We start from the raw sequence: 18,573 nt of genomic DNA on the forward strand, positions 1-18,573 counted from the left end.
TAGACATTTTCCCCGGTCTCCCAAAGGAGCTTCGACTTTTTAAAAACGATTTAGACTAATTTTAGAAGGCACTAGTGATTTAATATTGTTTTTAGCATAGTAACTTAACTGCAGTTCACTTGTGCAAATGAAACATGGTGAAACCACTAGTAATTACATTACATTATTTCTAACGCATACTGTAATTCTAATTGTACTTACTTAGCCCCTTTCTTCACCGCTTTTTAGGACTTCTCTTTGCATAGTACTGTTAGGTACGTTTTTCTACAGCCCAATTGGTACTGGACTCTTTACGACTTATTCCTTGGTGTCAGGGCCCCAACTTCTAATATAGACCTTTACTGCCCCAGGTTTGTAAAATGGCAGTGCAGCCAGGCTTAGTTGATGAGGAGGAATGTGAGCTGTAAATCAGTACAAAGAAATTACAACATACATTAGTCTAAGGAAACACATACACTTGCAGTTATATACAAAATTGTGATTTATTTTATATATACACAAGGCAGTTATAAACGCATAGAAATATCATAAGAGCTAGCAACATCAAACGTTCTAGAATATTAAGGAAATAAAGCAGATTTTATCCACACAAGGAGTGACTTCAGTTAATGTCAGAAAAAGTACTTCTGTTCGATCAGCTCTGCAGTTATTCAAGTTTAGGTAAGTTCAAGAATGGTTTAAGAACAACGAGCACAGGTAGCAATACTAGTAGCAACTCTTATAACAGTCTTTTCCCTAACACGAAAGGAGGTATTCAGTTCAGGTTTTTGGAGAGAAACCAGCTATGCCCAAGCCAATAGGAATGCAACAGTTCTGATTCAAATCTTCTTAGCACAAGTAAGTAACAAGTTGGTTGGTCTTGGAATAGGTTCAGGAGTTTAGGAAAAGCCTTCCTGTGGGAACACAGTCTGTTAGGACTGGGTGACTGTAAATGGGTCCACACCCAAACAGTGAAAAATGGTGCTCTTAAGCAAAGGAGCAACTCAAACAGCTTCAGCTAAGTTTCCCTTCAGCCTCACAGTACCTCCTAGTCCATGGTCGTGGTGTTGAAAGGGGGGACCCTGGATGGTCTACTGCAGCAGTAGTTGAGAGAGGGACAGCACAGAAATCTTTGTTCTCCCCGTGTCAGTTTGTGGTTTTGACGCCTTTTTCTCAGGACCAGTAGCTAATGATCACTGCCGATAAGCATTTTCTTGGTTTCTCAGTCCAGCACTCTGGTGAGGGGACTCTGAGGAGAGGATTTGTGCCTCTGGAGGTCCACATGGATCCCATCGAAGTTCCAGCGAGATTCGTCAACGGCAAGGCAATGTACTTCAAGATGGTCGAGGTAGCCCAGCTCTTGGGATTCTGCAGCCAAGGAAGGTAGCAGGATGTTGTGCGACAGTGCAAATTGAAGTGTGTCTTGAGGCTGGTTATGCCCACCAGCCCAGAGGGAGGAAGTCATCCTTGGGGGAGCTTCCCTGTCGATTCGAAAACGGGGTCATGACAGCAGCCGTCATTCAGCTGTGCTTCTGTGATTACTGGAGGTGCTGCAGGTGTCTCTGGTCGTCTTCTTCCTTGGAGCTTCAGTTCCCATGGTCGGCTCTGACCTGTCAATCACCTGGGGGTGGCTGTCACCTGGAGGGTACTGATCCCATAAAAAAAAATGATAAGTAATATACAAGTACCTTACTATCCTTGGGAACAGTAGTTCTGAGGAAAAAGTAATAAAGAATTAGAAGGGGTGCCTAAGAGACTCCCCAGCAACACTGCACATAGGATGCTGTGGTCTGCAATAATTTATCACAGGTACCTGTAGTGAAATATATGGATGAAAGCATGACTCAAACATCCCAGAAGTCCAGCAAAAATGCGGTGGGGTCTCTCAGGCTGAGGGGAATTGGCACAAGAAATGAAAATTCTCCCTAACAATACTATTCTGTTAAGTTAGACTGCTATATTGTATGTTTTGGAATGAAATAGAATCAATTCTTTATTTGCAGTATATCGGAAAGCAATCTATGTGATCACTGTGCCGCCTGTAACTGCGCTGATGAAAATGTCAACGGCAATTACAGTGCCGTGCAGTGATCAGATAGAACACTCTGTCTGCATCCTGCGACCCCACCTCACTTACCTTTATGGCAGCACACTTCTGTGTGCCGCCTACACTAGTCTATCCCTGCGGCGTCAGTTCCTCACACTAACGTGTCCCCCGCTTACCGTAATGGTAAGTGGGGGACACCCCCAGAACCCCCCGGCTCCCGTTGCTGCGCCCAAGGAGAGCGGGGAAATCCCCCGCTCTGCTTGGGCGCATTAGTGGGAGTCTGTATTTTGTGCGCCCCCAAAGTCACAGTGACTGCGTGGGCGCACAAATGAGGGCGACATTTTGGTACGTTTCCTCAGAAAGGGATTGCTGTGTCAGGGGGACATCTGTGTATATCTCTGTAGCCACACAAAAGAAAACATGCAAGCCATCAAATAGTTTAGGGGATCCAGAATGTTGGGGAGCCAGAACCCCACAGCTGAAATTCTGCTGTAGTAGAAAACTTCAATGGAACTAAAAAGAAAAATACCAGTCTCTCACTTAGTGGGGTCTCAATTGTCTCCTGTACTTGTTTTGTGGTTGGTTTGGATCATTCTGTTGTTGTTGCTGTAATCGTGTTTCTGTTGTCATTGCTCTCAGGATGCCCAGCTTTCTTAGTTTCAGGGCCTGCCACGGATGGGGTTGAGTGCCTCCAAATCTCAGTAGGCTTTAAGAATGTTACCTAGACCACTGAGAAGTGTTTTTTCCACAGTCCAAGTTGAACAGGGCCCCCCTCAGCAAGACCTCCCTACTCCCCTCCTCATCCTATTGCATTGCTTCTCTTTACCCCATATTTATTGTCCCTTCTTACTCCTCAATGCCTGCAACAATCTGGCCTGCTTCACCTCCCTCCTGGTTTCTTTATTATTTTATTTTGCGTTGTTCTGTCTTCATACCCCTCTGTATTCCTTCCTTCTCGTATCAGGTCTTTCTAGTATTCTCTCTGTCAACTTCTTTCTATACCCCTCTCTCGGTTTCTCCTCTTTGTGTCTTTCTTCATTACCACTGTCTCTTTACTGGTGTTCTGCCACTGTGTCTCTTCTCACCCACTCAGGTTATTTCCTACTTTGCTTCTCCTTCTTCTGCACTACAACAGTTTCTCAAAAGATTTCTTCTCGTCTGTCCCTCCAGTGCTATCTGTGCTTTTCCGTTCCGTAGTGTGGATGATGGCAAGCTGACTCTCCCCACCTCTGCAGTTCCCTCACGCTAAGACTTTTTTCTTGTCTCTCTGCCTCTGTTGTTCTGTCTGCTCTTCTCACCCCACCTATACTGTTCTCTCATTCCAACTCCACTTTCCTAGTGTCCCCAGTTCTGCAGTTCTCTCTTGATCACTCTGCTTTCCTTCCACCTCAATTTCATCACTTCCACCTACCACCCCTGCTGGTCTACCAACACCCGTCACCCCGAATATATAATCTAGGCACCATTTAACTGACCCTGTGTCCTTGAATGATAGAAATGTGCCAAATGTAATGCATGGTCCAGACGATGCTGCAATTGTCTCACAAAAATAAAATCCAACGTCTCAGCTGTATCTTGTTGTGCTGCACCCAGCAGCACAGTTCCACACAGAGACATCAACAGTGGTGTCCACCATCTTTTCCCATACCACATCGGAAATCAGTGCTGCACCCTTCATTGCCCACACATCCATCAGCCATTTGCGTGGCACCCACCAACATTTGCGTGGGACGATCCATCAGCCATTTGCGTGGCACCCACCAACATTTGCGTGGGACGTTTTCTAATGTTTGTCTTTGTTAGGTAGAATTTCATTTTTGTTTAATATTCCCCTGACAATGAGTCCCCCGGCACTTCTTGCTGGACTCTTGTATTGTTGATCAGTTCTCCTGGGTGAGTGGGAACCTTTTTTCCCACTCGCTCAGTTTTTCACTCTGGGATCCTTTTTCAACCCTTTTGGTTGGCTCGTTTTGGAGTAATGCTTTCCTCCACCTTTTAAGGCATCTGCAATGTATTATTGCAGCACACAGTACTTTCTGTGCATTGTTGGCGGGAGCTCTTTTGTCTGCCCTTTTTATTTGTCCTGGTGATAGCTACTGTTTCCAAGAATAGGGGGATACTTTTTATACTACCATACTATTATTTTGTGCAATCAGCACACTCCACCTTATGTGGAGTGCTGAGTGGACACAATGTATCCCCTTTTCCACTTCTCCAGTAACTTTCTAGTTAGAGTGACCAGTTCATCTGAGTGGCTGTGGGTCAACATTGTACTTAAATGGTGGCTGTCTTCTTTTTTTGCCATCTCTTGATGACTTGTCCTTTCTTTATCCTTCTTCTGCTGTTCTGGATGGGGGAGGTCCCGCTCACTCTTTTGTCTTTGCCGGGTTCCCATTGGGTTGCCCGCCCCAGGGCACTAGCGTGTCTGGGAAAACAGGAAGCTGGGAGTGCACTGAAACTCTGCAGGTCTTTGTCCTCCAGTATGTCTGCTTGAATCCAGTTCTGACTGGGAGGCTGGCTGTCCCTTTGGATTGTGGCATAGTTTAAATGTGGCATGACTGCTGATTGACTGGGTTCCTTCATAAAGGTGAGGGTCCTGGAGCAGAATGAGAGAGTTGACCCATGGAATGAAGGAGAAGAAGAAGAAGACCTGCAGCCACCTCCAGTGACTGCTGAGTGACCGCTGCTGCTCCAACCTAATCTTCTGATCAATAGGGAAGATCCAGACCAGACAACCTCCTCTCCTGGATTGGTGGGCCTAACCAGTCTCAAGACCATCTGCATTTTGAGCCATCCCTTGAAGAGCTGCAACCGTCTTGGGCTGCAATTCCCCCAACACCCTGGGGCCTGGACCAATTTGAGGTGCATTGTCTCCTGAAGCGTGCTTTTTGCTGGATCTTTGTGGGTATTCTGCTGATCTTACAATGATTCTTTCGCACTCTGAGACATCTCCCGTTCCAAGTCAGGGACTAAGAAGCAAAGAGAAGTTTGCTGTGTGACAACCGTCGCCTAACCAAAGCCAGTGTCGAGTCCAGTCCAAACGAACCAGTGTCATGAATATCGTCTGCTGGTCATCCCATCACAAGAAACTGACTGTTTGCTCCTGCCAAAAGTTCCCTCTTCAGCCTCGAAGCCAAGAATCCGAACAGGAGCTGCTGTCCCCTCTCCTGGAGACACGCTGGTGGCACCGTCTTCTTTCTATATGAAAAGGTACTGTCCCGTTCCTAGATACTCACCTGGGTGCTTGCTATGTTAAATCGGACTCCTAAGCTTTCTGAGACACATTGGGTTGTACACCCCAACTGTGTTCTCCCAGGCCTAAGGTCACTGGTCCTTTGTTCTACATTCCTGCATGGGGCCTGCCTGACCTCCCTGAACCAGATTTTAACTAAAGATTGTTCACAAATGTTACATGGAATAAACCTGCTATTTTGACAGCTTTGACAGCATCGGTCTTTCTTTGTTCGTATGCCCGGGGGCGGGGGGGCCTGTTTACCCAGTTTGCCAAGTGACTTTGAGACTCTTATAAATCAACATAACCTAACATTCCCAGATAGGGGTGGACGTTCTAAATTATAGATTGCCTAAAAGTACTCAACAGTATTTGTATTGCTTACTTTAAATATTGGTTATAAGAAATGATGTGCTAAACTTGAATTCTACTCTACTTACCTGTATATCCTCTAAGAGTCTATTATTGAACTGAGTAATGCTTAGCACATGTCTTACTGTATTTACATGTGAATATGTATACCTATCTCTAATTCTAATACTGTGTTAGCTGCCTTAGTGTTTATAATGAATAACAATATTTTTATAAAACGTCTGTGTATAAGTGTATTCTTGACTTGCCTTGAGGTCTTTGTAGTTACCTACCACCCTGCTCCCTCCTAGACTAAGCCTGGCTGCTCATCCCTTGCTACCAAATCTTTTGGGTAGTTCAGACTAAACCTAAGGGTCGGTGCCCTGTACTCCTAAGAGTGAGTCTTCTACAGTCCTACCACAGATAGACTTTAGTGAAACTCCCTAACAGTCTTGCATGAAGGTATTCCATAACACTTGGCTGCAGCATTTGGCAGGACCATGCAAGTACAATCTTTCTTGTGGGGTTGCTGTCACAGATCATTCCTCAATAAGGCTCAGAGTAATCGGACAATCAATATATCTACAGTTCAGTTTCATTTTTTTGGGGACGTCCCTGGCTTTTTAACCACTTAGTTGAAGGAAAGTAGTGACCTAGTGCTGAAATTAGGGCTGTGTCCCGTCCCCCAGAGCCACAGGTGCTCTTTTCAATTTTTTTAACAAAGAGATGGTTCCCCGTCCTTTGGTCCTGAATTCCCAGGTCTTGGTCCCAGTCCTTTCTACTTGGGGCCCCCCTTCTTAACTAGGCTCTCCTCTTGAAGTCTCCCTGCCGGGACAGGTTGAAAACATTGAATCAAATCACTGCGAATCCCATAACATGGGATTTTTTAAATCACATTTCAACGAGATTATAGATGGGGTTTGGGTCAGGATCTTAATTAAAGTAGGGAGTTCTTAGAGAGGGGCTGTGGGTGACTCCCCCTGCATACATATGTAGTAAAAGCTGGTAAAAGAAGAAAAAAACTATGTTATGGGATTCACAGTGAAAAATATGATGTTTTCACGTAGATCCTCCCTGACATGTCCTTGGCTTCTAATGAGCTCAGGAACTTGGGGTCCAGTGTCCTTCTCTGGGCCCTACATCATGTGACACTGCCTCCTTGCCTACCGCCCATCAGTTAGCCTTAAACATCTGACTTTGTCACATACCCGTATTGATACCTTAAGCAGAATAACAGTACTGCATGACATAGATACTGAACCACAGTTGTGAACTTGTATTACAGCACCCCACTTTTCTTCCAATTCCAGATACACAAGAGAAACTTACTTAGAACTGGTACAGCATGTACGGGAGTACATTCCAGGTAAGCTCTTCTCTTCTCATTAATGTCATGTGAGGTTCCATGTTGCGCTGGTCACCCATTGCCATTTTTGGACTATTTTCCAGATGCTTTTAGGCCTCAATTACTACTCCTGTGAATCTCCATATCTTTAAAGATATCCATGTAATGCATTTGAGAGCTGACAGCTGCTCTTTTGTACTGTCTCTTACAGAGAAATCTGTCCTTTCTGTGATGATCTATGCCTTCTTCTGTTTCTTGTGCATTAGCCAATCAATTGCCTGATTTAGTGCCTGCTTGCATGGACTTTCAACAGCATTGCTTCTTGAACATGTTTTTGTGGCACAGTGCCTTCAGACACATTTTCCACATTTGCTCTGTTGCTAAAAGAGTAATGTTAGTGGCCCCATCAAATCTGGTTTCAAGCTCTACAAGTATGTAACATAATCACTGTCTTTGATATAGTGGATACATGTACACTGGTGCAGTGGTCTGTCTACAGAAACACCAGCAGATGAAAGGTGCATTTGCCACTTTTCAGACACATCTATCTTGTGCTTCCAATATTCACATACAGAAATGTGTATCCATTTCACTTGCAGGTTTCCCTTTTAAAATAGGATGTTGACACTAAGGGAACAGCTACATTTCATACAAACGTGTACGAACATTCCTTACCCTTTAATATGGCATTATGAAGTAAGAGAAAGTAGATTATGTGTTAGGAAGGTTTTCCCTTTTGGCAACTTGCCCTCCATATTCTATGGACCTCTAAACTTTGTGCTTTTGTTCTCCCCCACACTCCCCCCATCCTGACTTTTTTCAGTGAAGTGAAGCCTTCAGCTGAACTTCCCTGGCTTTTTGCTCACTTGTTATCTACCTAGTCCTTCAGATCAGTAGTACTGGAAAACTATATTGACCTTTTGGGTAAATTTTTAACATTGCACAATGCATCTTCCAATGCAGTACCATGGTGTTTCTTTTGTATGGCCCTAGACTACTCACAACAGGATTTTTGGTTACTTTTTTATGCGCCTAAAGACAAACTGGTAGCAGCAGTTACTTTTTCCTACTTTGTACTGTACTTTTTGTTAGGCTTCTCACGTTTACCGCGTTTGGCTACTAACTGAAGCTTGTGTCCTAATGCCCGTGCCACAAGGTTTATCATTTGTTCTTTAGTCATCTTGTCTTTTTGTCTTCTTCCTGCCTTCTCAGGTCAGGAAAATCTTTTAATGGTCATGCATTTGTCCGGGAAAGCAATGCTTTCCACAGGCTTGTGCAGGCTATGTCAGTTGGTAACCAGGAATTGGGTTGAGACTGGCTGGTCCCAATACACAAACCGGTTCTGTATGTCTGGAGTGTATGCATGAGTTTCACCAACACTGGTCCCTGACTGGACCACTGCTGAGGTGTGTGTGAGGGGCAGATCTTCCATGGGTTGGGCTGAGTTTCGTGCTCATCTGAGTTTCTGGATATGAAAAGGAGTCCTGCAGCCATTCCCCAGAGATATGACAAGGGGCCAAGTATCCTGCATAGCTGTGAAGACTTCAGGCAAACCCATGGGCCATTCCTGGGAAGGCCTGGCAACCAACTTTGGCCGCAGTCCTGGTGGAGACCAGTCTGCCTACTTATCTTAGAAGACCTCTGTTGGTGCTTCGACCCGTTGCAGTGGTGGGAACAACCATTCTCGACGACTTCTTGGTGCCTGATGATTTGGAGTCTTTGGAAGTGTTCCTGGGTCCTCCAGTGGAGTGACCAACTCCAATTAGTGCTACTGCGGTAGAAGAGGCGTCGTTCCGTGTTTTGGCTCGGAACTCAAGGGGTCCTCAGCTTGTCCTGCAAGAGTCCTTGCTGTGAAATGTTGGCACTGTAGCATTGATAGTGCCCGAGATAGAGGACAGACTTCGACCGCAACATCTGTCTCTTCTGCTGTTGCCATGCATAGGTGAATGTCGCTTAAACCAGTTTTCCCGCATCTACTCGAGGACCCTGAAGAGTCTGGCACCAGTGCCTGCTGCATTGTTCCAGGAAAAAAGGTTGCACACAGCTCCTGGACACAAACCAAACTCTTCTTACACTCCCGGGCTTCTTCGACCGGAACCAACAACATGGATTCCTACATCAGGCGAATCCTCCAATGACATGCCAAGTCTGAGGAAAAATCAGAGTACAGGGGTTGTTGGGGAGAATTTTCATTTCTCTGCTAATGTTCTCCTACCTTAGACACCCTCAGCTCTTTTACTGGATTTAGGACTTTTTAATTTGAACTCCTGAGTGGGTGGGACCCTTTTCTCACTCTCATGTGTTTTTCCCTGATTAGGATTTTATGTTTTCACTGTTTTTGGAGTCTGACAAATTCCATCGGCATTTGCTTTTTGTATAGTGACACAAAGCACCCTCAGTGGAGTGTCACTGAGAAGTCCTTTGGAGTTCTCTTAAGGTTTACATACCTTTTCTTGGGTGAACTACCGTTCCCAAGAATAGTAAAGTGAAATTGATCTTGCTTACCTGTTTTTACTTTGTAGGTTCAGCACACACCATCTTATGTGGAGTGCTGGGGGGCTACCTAGTAGGCCCTTATCCTGCTGCAACTTCCTGGACCTCGAAGTACCAGTGAAGCCCTGCTGACCTCCTTTTTCGTATCGACAGAGAAGCTCCGGAAGGAATGACTTCTCCCCTTTGGTTAGTGGGATCAACTAGCCCGAGACAAACTCCACTTTAGCGCAATCCCTGACTTGATGTGCCTCTTCGTTGCTGCAGAAGCCCAATTTGAGGTGAGACCTCCCTCATCGCTTTCTCTAAAGCTATGAAAACCATCCTCTTCACATAAGGTCCCTCGCATCAGCATGAATACTATACATATGACCCATTGCATAAGCTTTAATGTCATGACCAATTGCATAAACTGTAAGTTTTGAATTATGTCTATAGTATTTATAATGTACCAACGACTGCTTCCATTCCTGTATCTGTAACTAAGCTCTTACAAGTAACAACGCCTCAATGCTCTTGGGCTGTTTGCGCGCTATATACATATAAATAAATAAATAAATACATAAATAAATAAATGCCAGGGGTTGAGTGTCCATAACCGAGTACAGTGTCTGCCGCAGAAAGAATCTGGCCAAAAGCTCCAGGAGCCTCCTAAGGACACTCCAGAAGCAGGGAATCCCTCACCAGAGTCCCCTCACCAGAGTCCAGGACTGAGGGAGCAAGGAAAGTCCAACCAGAGATATTCGATCTGCATCAGTGCTGTTTGCGAGGTGCTAAAACCACAAAGTGCCGTTGAATCGAAGAGAGCCCGTAGCTGCTGAAGTCCTTCCTGAGTACTGCCGCAGGAGCCCTTCAGATGTCCTTCTTCTTGTCCCCACAACTGAGGCTCAGGAACCAGGGCCTGCTTGGCTGTAGCAAGACAACATCTAGCTGGACCACTTTTCTTCAAACCAGAGGTACTTTGGGTTTGGGGTACTTACCTTCTCCCTTGAGATTTGTACTTGCTTAACTTTCTGTGTTGATCTCAACTCCCCTTGCACAGGCTTACCAGTGTGTGTCCCTTCAGGGATTTTCTGTGAACTATCTGACTTTGTGAAAGACTTTGTCAAGAAGTGCTTCAGAACTATAGACTTTGTCCAATTGACTTTGACTGTCCTGGCTCCCTAAAGGCACCTTTCTGAATCCATTGACTTTTGCTTTGCTTGTGCCTCATAGGTTGTTATTTGTTGAACACTTTTACTGCTGGGAAAGGTTTACCTAGATTTCATTGGAGGATTTGAACTGTCTTACTCTTATAAGAAAGTATGTTCTAACCTTTCTATTTGTTCTTTAACCCTTCCTTCTCCAGCATTGGATCTTTCATAGATTCAGATGCTTGAATATTCCCCGTCGTCAGACTGGGAATCCTCGGTGATAAATTTAATAATAATAATAATTTTTTTTTAAATATACACGTACTGCTACCTAGCAGTGCATGTACATAGCCCATTATGGCCTATGAGCCATTTCATTGTGTAGTCCCTCCACCTCACTTTGGTCCTTTATGGCCCCAGCCAATGAGGTGGCAGGGCTTAAGCTCTGCCCCCGGCAGCCATCTTCAGATTTTTCACCGCAGTCTAACAGACACAGGGAATCCTCAAGCTCTCTAAGCTTTTTCAAATTCTTTCTACTTTTGTGTGGAATATATTTGGTAAAATATATTCCATCTTGTTCCCCCTCTTAGGGGCTTTGTTTTCAATTACTTGTTGACAAAACTTGTTGTTTTCCTCTCAAAATCGTCGACTGAACTTCTCTTCAGAAATGGAGGCACCTCAGGCTGTCAGGAAGCCTTCCCTGTTCAGGGACTGCACGAGGTGTAAGAAGAAATTGGTTTACTACAAAGACCCCCACGAGCATTGCATTTATTGTCTGTACCCACATGACATTAAAAAATGCGAGATTTGTAGAACTTTTTCCACCAAGACCCTTCATGACAGGCATAGAAGACTCCTTTCATACCTGGAATCCAGGGATCAATCTTCGGACGAAGAGTCTGTCAGAACAGCTCCTGTCCAATCCAGCACTCCATCTGAGAGACAAACTTCATTGAGAAGGGCCTCTTCAGTGGAAAGGAGTTCCTCTCCCAAGTCCAAAAAGAGGAAGCTGGAATTGATACCCTTTCTGCCTCCAGTTGACTTACCAAGCCAGAAAAAGTCAGCAAAATCTGCCTCCAGAGGTAAGGAGGAGTTTGCAAAAAACGGGGGGGGGCAGTCGTCGGCGGGTAAACCGTCCACGAATGAAGGGAAAGGTAAAGGCCTGTCATCGGCCATACCGTCGACGAAACCATCATCGACGACGACGACGCTTAAGACATCGTCGACTATTAGATCATCGTCATCGGACATGTCGACCACGAAGAAATCGTCGACGAGCAGGAAACACCACTCGTCCACGAAGCATTCATCCATGACGTAGTCGTCCACGGAACATACTCCACATTCGTCAACGAAGCCCTCGTCGACGGGAAAATGTCAGTCGTCGACGGCGAAGCCCTCATCGACGGGAAAATCTCAGTCGGCGGCGAAGCCCTCGTCGACAGGAAAATCTCAGTCGTCGACGAAGATAGCATCGTCCATAACACCTTCAGAGGCACCACAAATTTCGGCAGTTACGGAGGAATTACTGCCGTCCACATTTGAAACTCCTGTCATTGAAAGCAATATCATTGAGAAGAATACTGAGACTGAACCACTGGTACAGCAATTTTCACCTTTGGGGCACATGGCAGAACTTCCGGATGTAATTCTTCAGGAAGAATTCTCTGATGCGGAAGTGGTGGAAGAGTCCATCGGTCCCTTACCGAAACAATACAGCCCTCCTTGGCACCCGTCCACGGGAGAATCCGAATATCCTCATGACCCGATACTCATGTTATCCGTGCAGAGGATTGTAGAAGAATTTTACAAACGGCAAAGGGAGAAGCAAATCCCGATTAATCCTTTAGAAACAGGAATTATTCCTAGAGAGTCATCTCCGATTCCAGGCACATCTGGTTGTTCTCACAGGAGTAGACCGCAAAAACGGATGAGATCTCCTGCTCGAAGACCGAGGAGCAGCACCCACAGTGCTTCACCTACAAGAGTCCCGTCACCACAGTCATCGCACAGACCGCGATCTCCGGACGTGGATCCTACGATGGTACCGTCCACCATCTCGGTATCAGACTAGCAGGAGGATCCTTTTGGAGAATTCTCCGAACCAGAAGAAGGAGAAATAACACAGGAGCCAGACGCACCCAGTGAGTGGGATGACTACGTAGTCGAGAAGCCCAGGAGGAGAGACTCGCCGGGCAAGGCCTCACCGCCGGATGATCTCGTCTCTTTCCACACCATTATAGGTAAAGCCGCAGAATTGTTTAAAATTCAGGTTTCCTCGGAGGAAAGGTAATCAGTGCTCTATGAGCACAGGGACAAACGAAGGAGGACAGTGACCACAATTCCTCTCCTCGATACCATCTGGGATTCCGGATCCAAGATCCTATCCACGCCCTTATCGACTCCGGCGTTGGTGTCCAGGCCAGAAAAGAAATATAAAGCTCCGGATTCGGCACCGCTTTGTTTGAGGGGTCATACGAAACCAGACTCGGTTGTTACAGTGGCGGCCAGAAAGAAACTCGCCAACCCCTCCTCACCGTTGTCGGCACCACCGGATAAGGACGGACGTAAACTGGAAGCCATGGGCAGGAAAGTATCATCTTCTGCATCCCTTACAATCAGAGCGGGCAATGTGCTGGCCATGACCGCAAGGTTCGATCGCGAGCTTTGGCTCCGCATGTCTAACTTGGCGAAGCAATTACCACCGGAGCTCCAGGAGGAGGCAAAATCGATAATCGCGGATGGTGAAGCAACATCGGATCACATGATCGACGCAGCGGTTGATGTGGCCGAATCAGGCTTCAGGCAGATAGCGCACGGCACAGTGCTCAGAAGGCAGGCCTGGATGAAGGCTACTAACTTTAGACCTGGATTCCAGGCGCAGATATTAGACAAGCCGTTTGATGGCCAAGATCTCTTTGGAAAAAAGATAGACGACCATTTGAAGGCAATCAAGACAGACACGGACACAGCCAGAGCCATCAGTTCTTTAAAGGACAAAAGTAAGGACCATCGGTCTTTTCGTTCCTTTAGAGGTTCATCTTCCAAGTTCAGAGGATACGGTCGTTCCTCCTATGGTCAAAAAGCACAAGGCGGCACGTACCAAGACAATAAATATCAGTCATCCAACAGATACGCCCATAGAGGCAGACGTGGCTCCGCCCAAGGGAAGTCACAAGGCAAGCAAAACTGACGACCAATTTTCTTCCCCCCTTCACCACACCCCGGTGTGGGGAAGGGTGAGCCAGTTATTCCAGCGCTGGCAGTCAATTACATCAGACAGATGGGTGTTGCAGGTGATCCGAAAGGGTCACACCTTAGAATTTCTGGACCAACCTCCTTCTCTGCCTCCAACATCTCGCAGAGTGCATATGCTAAGACAGGTCATGTCTGAAGTGCAAAAACCGCTCCAGAAGGCAGCAGTAGAACCAGTACCTTATTCTCAGAGGGGAAAAGGTTTCTACTCCCGATTCTTCCTCGTCAAAAAGAAAAACGGTCAATGGAGACCCATCTTGGACCTGAGGGCACTCAACAAATTCATCAAGCGCATAACATTCAAGATGGTGGCTTTACAAGGGGTGCTACCTTGGTTAAACAAGCACGAATTCTTGGCCACTTTAGACTTGGAGGACGCATACTTCCATATTCCGATCCATCCAGCGCACAGACAGTTCCTCAGGTTTACAGTGGGAGAGCTCCACTTTCAGTTTCAAGTGCTCCCGTTCGGGCTAAAATCGGCTCCGAGAGTTTTCACAAAATGCTTGGCACTGGTAGCGGCAAGTCTCAGGAGGGCAGGAACGGACGTTTTTCCATACCTGGACGATTGGCTGATAAAGGCAAGTTCCGCTGCAAAGGCTCGCTCGGCAGTGTCGAGGACTGTCAACCTCCTAAAAGAGTTAGGTTTCTCCATAAACCAGACGAAGTCCTGCCTCGTTCCCAGCAAGGTAGCTCTCTTCCTGGGAGACACCAGCATTCCCAGAGTGAGGCCATCCACAGAAAGAATAGCATCGATTCTACGCTCAACTTCGAACTTCCTACAGAAAGAGACAACATCCGTACGCTCTTACAAATCCCTATTGGGCATGATGTCATCATGCATATTCCTCATACCGAACTGCAGGCTTCGCATGAGACCGGTTCAGGAAGCTCTGGACCACCAATGGAAACAAGCTTTCGGATGCTGGGAAGACATTGTCCAGATTCCATCGACGTTGCACAAGGCCCTTCGATGGTGGAATGTTCCGAGGAATCTTCTGCAGGGAATGCCGTTTCAAGCACCGACATCGACCCTCCTGTTGCGGACGGACGCTTCCTTATCAGGCTGGGGCGCTCATCTGGCGGACCTCCAAACCAAGGGATCTTGGTCGGCCCAAGAGTCCCAGCTCCACATCAACGTGTTAGGGCTCAGGACCGTAAGGTTAGCGCTGAAAGCTTTCCTACCGGTTATAGCCGGTCAAGTTCTTACAGTCCAGACAGACAACACGACCTCCATGCACTATACAAACAAGCAAGGAGGCACGAGGTCTCAGATCCTGCCGCAAGAAGCCCAACAGCTATGGGCATGGGCCTTGCGCTACGGGATACAGGTCAGAGCAGAGCATCTTCCAGGAGTGGACAATGTCCTAGCGGACAGACTAAGCAGAGACTACACAGCGTCACACGAGTGGGAGCTGGACGAAAAAGAAACCCAACGGATCTTTGCCTTATGGGGCCATCCGCAGATCGACCTTTTTGCCACCAGGAACAACAAAAAATGCAAGAGATTTGCTTCAAGATCCCCGGAGCACCAATCACTGGGAGACGCGTTCTCAGTGGATTGGTCGGGGAAGTTCCTCTGCGCCTTCCCACCCATTCCCCTCATGTCGAGGGTACTTCGCAGGGTAAAAGAACAGGATTGTTCTTTGATTCTTATTGCACCGGATTGGGCACGGCAAGTCTGGTACCCGACGCTGAGGCACCTATCCTGCCGACCCCCGATTCGGCTCAAGTCACATCAATATCTTCTGACACAACAGAACCGCAAGGTCCTCCACCACGACCCGAGGAGCCTGTCTCTCAAAGCATGGTTCCTGAGCAGCGCAAACTGATGCACCTAAAGTTACCATCAGAATGCTGGGATATCATCAGGGCCGCTAGAGCCCCGTCCACGCAACTTACCTACACCAGGAAATGGACCAGGTTTTCCAAATGGTGCGAGACCTCTGCGATCGATCCCCTCTCGGCCTCGGTTGATCAGATTCTGCCCTACTTGTTGCACCTGGCTAAGTCAGGGCTCTCACAGTCCTCTATCAAGGTCCATCTGTCAGCCATAGCGGCCTACACAGTAACCGCGGAGACGCAAGCCTTACTTTCCTTACCAGCGGTTAAGATCTTCCTGAAAGGACTGATGCGTACTTATCCGCCTACACCTACACCAGTTCCAGACTGGAGCCTCAACACCGTCTTAACAGCCCTCATGCAACCTCCCTTCGAACCCATACACAGATGCGATATGAAATTCTTGTCCTGGAAGACATCTTTCCTGATAGCCATCACTTCAGCCAGAAGGATCAGTGAGTTGCAAGCTTTGTCTTCAGAACCTCCGTTTACTCTGTTCCAGAAGGACCGCGTCATCTTAAGGCCTCACCCGAAGTTCCTTCCCAAGGTACTTTCGGAGATGTCGTTCACTGAGCGCATTGTTTTACCAACCTTCTTCCAGAATCACGCTTCTGAAGCGGAAAGGACATTACATTCTCTAGACGTTGCTAGAGTGTTGAAGTTTTACTTGCAAAGAACCAAGGAGTTCCGCTCCTCAAACCGGCTATTCATTTCGTTCTCTGGCCGTACCAAGGGTCAGCATATATCTAAACAAAGTCTGGCACGCTGGGTATCGTCCTGCATTACCCACTGCCATCAGTTGAAAGGCGACCCTTTAACTAGACCGCCATCTGCGCACTCCACCAGAGGAAGAGCGGCGTCAACAGCATTCCACGCAGGGGTGGCCTTGAAGGACATATGCAGAGCCGCCACGTGGAGCACTCTGCATACTTTCGCGAAACACTACTGCCTGACTGAAGATACCAACAAAGAAGCTGCAGTTGGACAGGCAGTGCTCCGCCATCTCTTTGTATAAGGTAGGATCAGCCACCTTTCCCGAAGTATGTAACCGTTGTGTTGCTGCATGGTAAAGGTTTGACCAGAAATATGTTTTTCTGTATTTATGCATATATGTAGATTATGGTGGCATGTTTTAACTGCTTGGTATTCTATTCAAGCATCTGAATCTATGAAAGATCCAATGCTGGAGAAGTCTTAGTTACTTACCTGTAACTGTATTTCTCCAGCATTGGTATCTTTCATAGATTCACATGCGCCCGCCCGCCTCCCCTGAGAGGCTGCTCCTATGCTCGGCATCCATCATACTGTAATCTCTACGGTTCAAAATCTGAAGATGGCTGCCGGGGGCGGAGCTTAAGCCCTGCCACCTCATTGGCTGGGGCCATAAAGGACCAAAGTGAGGTGGAGGGACTACACAATGAAATGGCTCATAGGCCATAATGGGCTATGTACATGCACTGCTAGGTAGCAGTGTGTGTATATTTAAAAAAAAAAAAAAAAATTATTATTATTAAATTTATCACCGAGGATTCCCAGTCTGACGACGGGGAATATTCAAGCATGTGAATCTATGAAAGATACCAATGCTGGAGAAATACAGTTACAGGTAAGTAACTAAGACTTCCTGAAACTCAGTATATTGGTTTTATATATAGATGCAATACTATCCTTGTTATTGAAGTCACTTCAGGGTGTAGGAGAACTTTTAAATAGTTTTGTTACTTTTCGCCTTGGTTATACTTGTTCTGTAAAGAACTCCAAAAGGTAGTAAAATGTTTTACTCACAAGTGAACATCTTCATCTATCTTCTGGAACCGGTTCATCCACAGGACCCTCCTCCTACCCTTTCACACACCCTAAAACGATTGAAAACTTGGAACTTTGGGCACAAGGCCCCATACAATTTAGGGCAGGACATTATAAGTTAGGGTTGTTAATTCGGTGGACTGTCAGTGCAACTACTAATTACTTACCTTCCCCTTCGGGTGTTGTGGGGGTGAATAGATTATTTGGCACTGACTTAATGTGATGGTATATATTTATCTACTATTAGTGTTGTGTGATATTACCTGTTCTTAGTCATTTTCATAGTGTGTTCTTTGGCCATAAATAAATATAGTATTTTTGTACTTGCCTGTCAAAGAATAATCCTTGATTGCTCATTGTGTGGACTCATTGTGGACCCCTGATCCCACTCCCTTTCTCCAGAGACTTAGCCTTGACCACTCTCCATGCTAGCTATCCTGACTTATTGTCTACATATCCAGAGTATCCCTGTTCACTATAACTAGGGAGGCCTTCTAAAAATCTGTCCACCAGGCCAGAGCTTATAAATACAGTCTAACATTATGGTTTTTAAACAGACTGCTCAAACTAAATTCATTTTATCAGCAATGTTAACTTACTTTGGCATACCATTTTTGTTTGGCATGCCTGCTGTTCTAGCATCCTCACAGCCAGAGGGTATATGCCTAGTAACCTACACAAACATGCCCCCTTCAGGATATATCTGTAACAAAGTCATGACCATTCTCACTTTTTTTCTGGAAATATTTAAATGTAAAACAGATACCTCTTTTTAAGGAAAACTTACATTCGCTGCTGTGATGAATCTGATGTCGTCACTCCTTTCCCGGTGGTAGCCTCTCCCCATGTGTCCATTCCACAGGCTCTGATGGCATATTGTGCTGGTTCCCTTCAACCATCCACAAGACCAGTTGGTTATGTGAGAAACCTGAAGGTGTCTCACCCGCTAGTTCCTGGGGATCTGTCATTCAAGTGGCCAGGACAAGGCCATCGCTATTGGATCCAGTTCCCTTGGGTGGACCAGTGTGGGAGAGATCACCTCGATGGGGTTCTTCGGGGAGTGGAAGTGGGACACTGAAGGGTGAGACGCCGT

General features: G+C 46.3%; 1 protein-coding gene across 3 annotated transcripts in view; it reads left to right on the forward strand.

The window, feature by feature from the left end:
• The window catches only part of CDK5RAP1 (CDK5 regulatory subunit associated protein 1), a 741,070-nt gene that overhangs the window by 391,944 nt on the left and 330,553 nt on the right, over positions 1-18,573 (forward strand). For all 3 annotated transcript variants that reach the window (XM_069652401.1, XM_069652403.1, XM_069652404.1), the window contains one exon: positions 6,920-6,975. In XM_069652401.1, the coding sequence (XP_069508502.1) occupies positions 6,920-6,975 (56 nt within the window). The remainder of the gene's footprint in view (positions 1-6,919; positions 6,976-18,573) is intronic.

Source organism: Ambystoma mexicanum, chromosome 3p, assembly GCF_040938575.1.
Source record: "Ambystoma mexicanum isolate Mex_15411 chromosome 3p, UKY_AmexF1_1, whole genome shotgun sequence".
Classification (NCBI taxonomy): Eukaryota; Metazoa; Chordata; class Amphibia; order Caudata; family Ambystomatidae; genus Ambystoma; species Ambystoma mexicanum.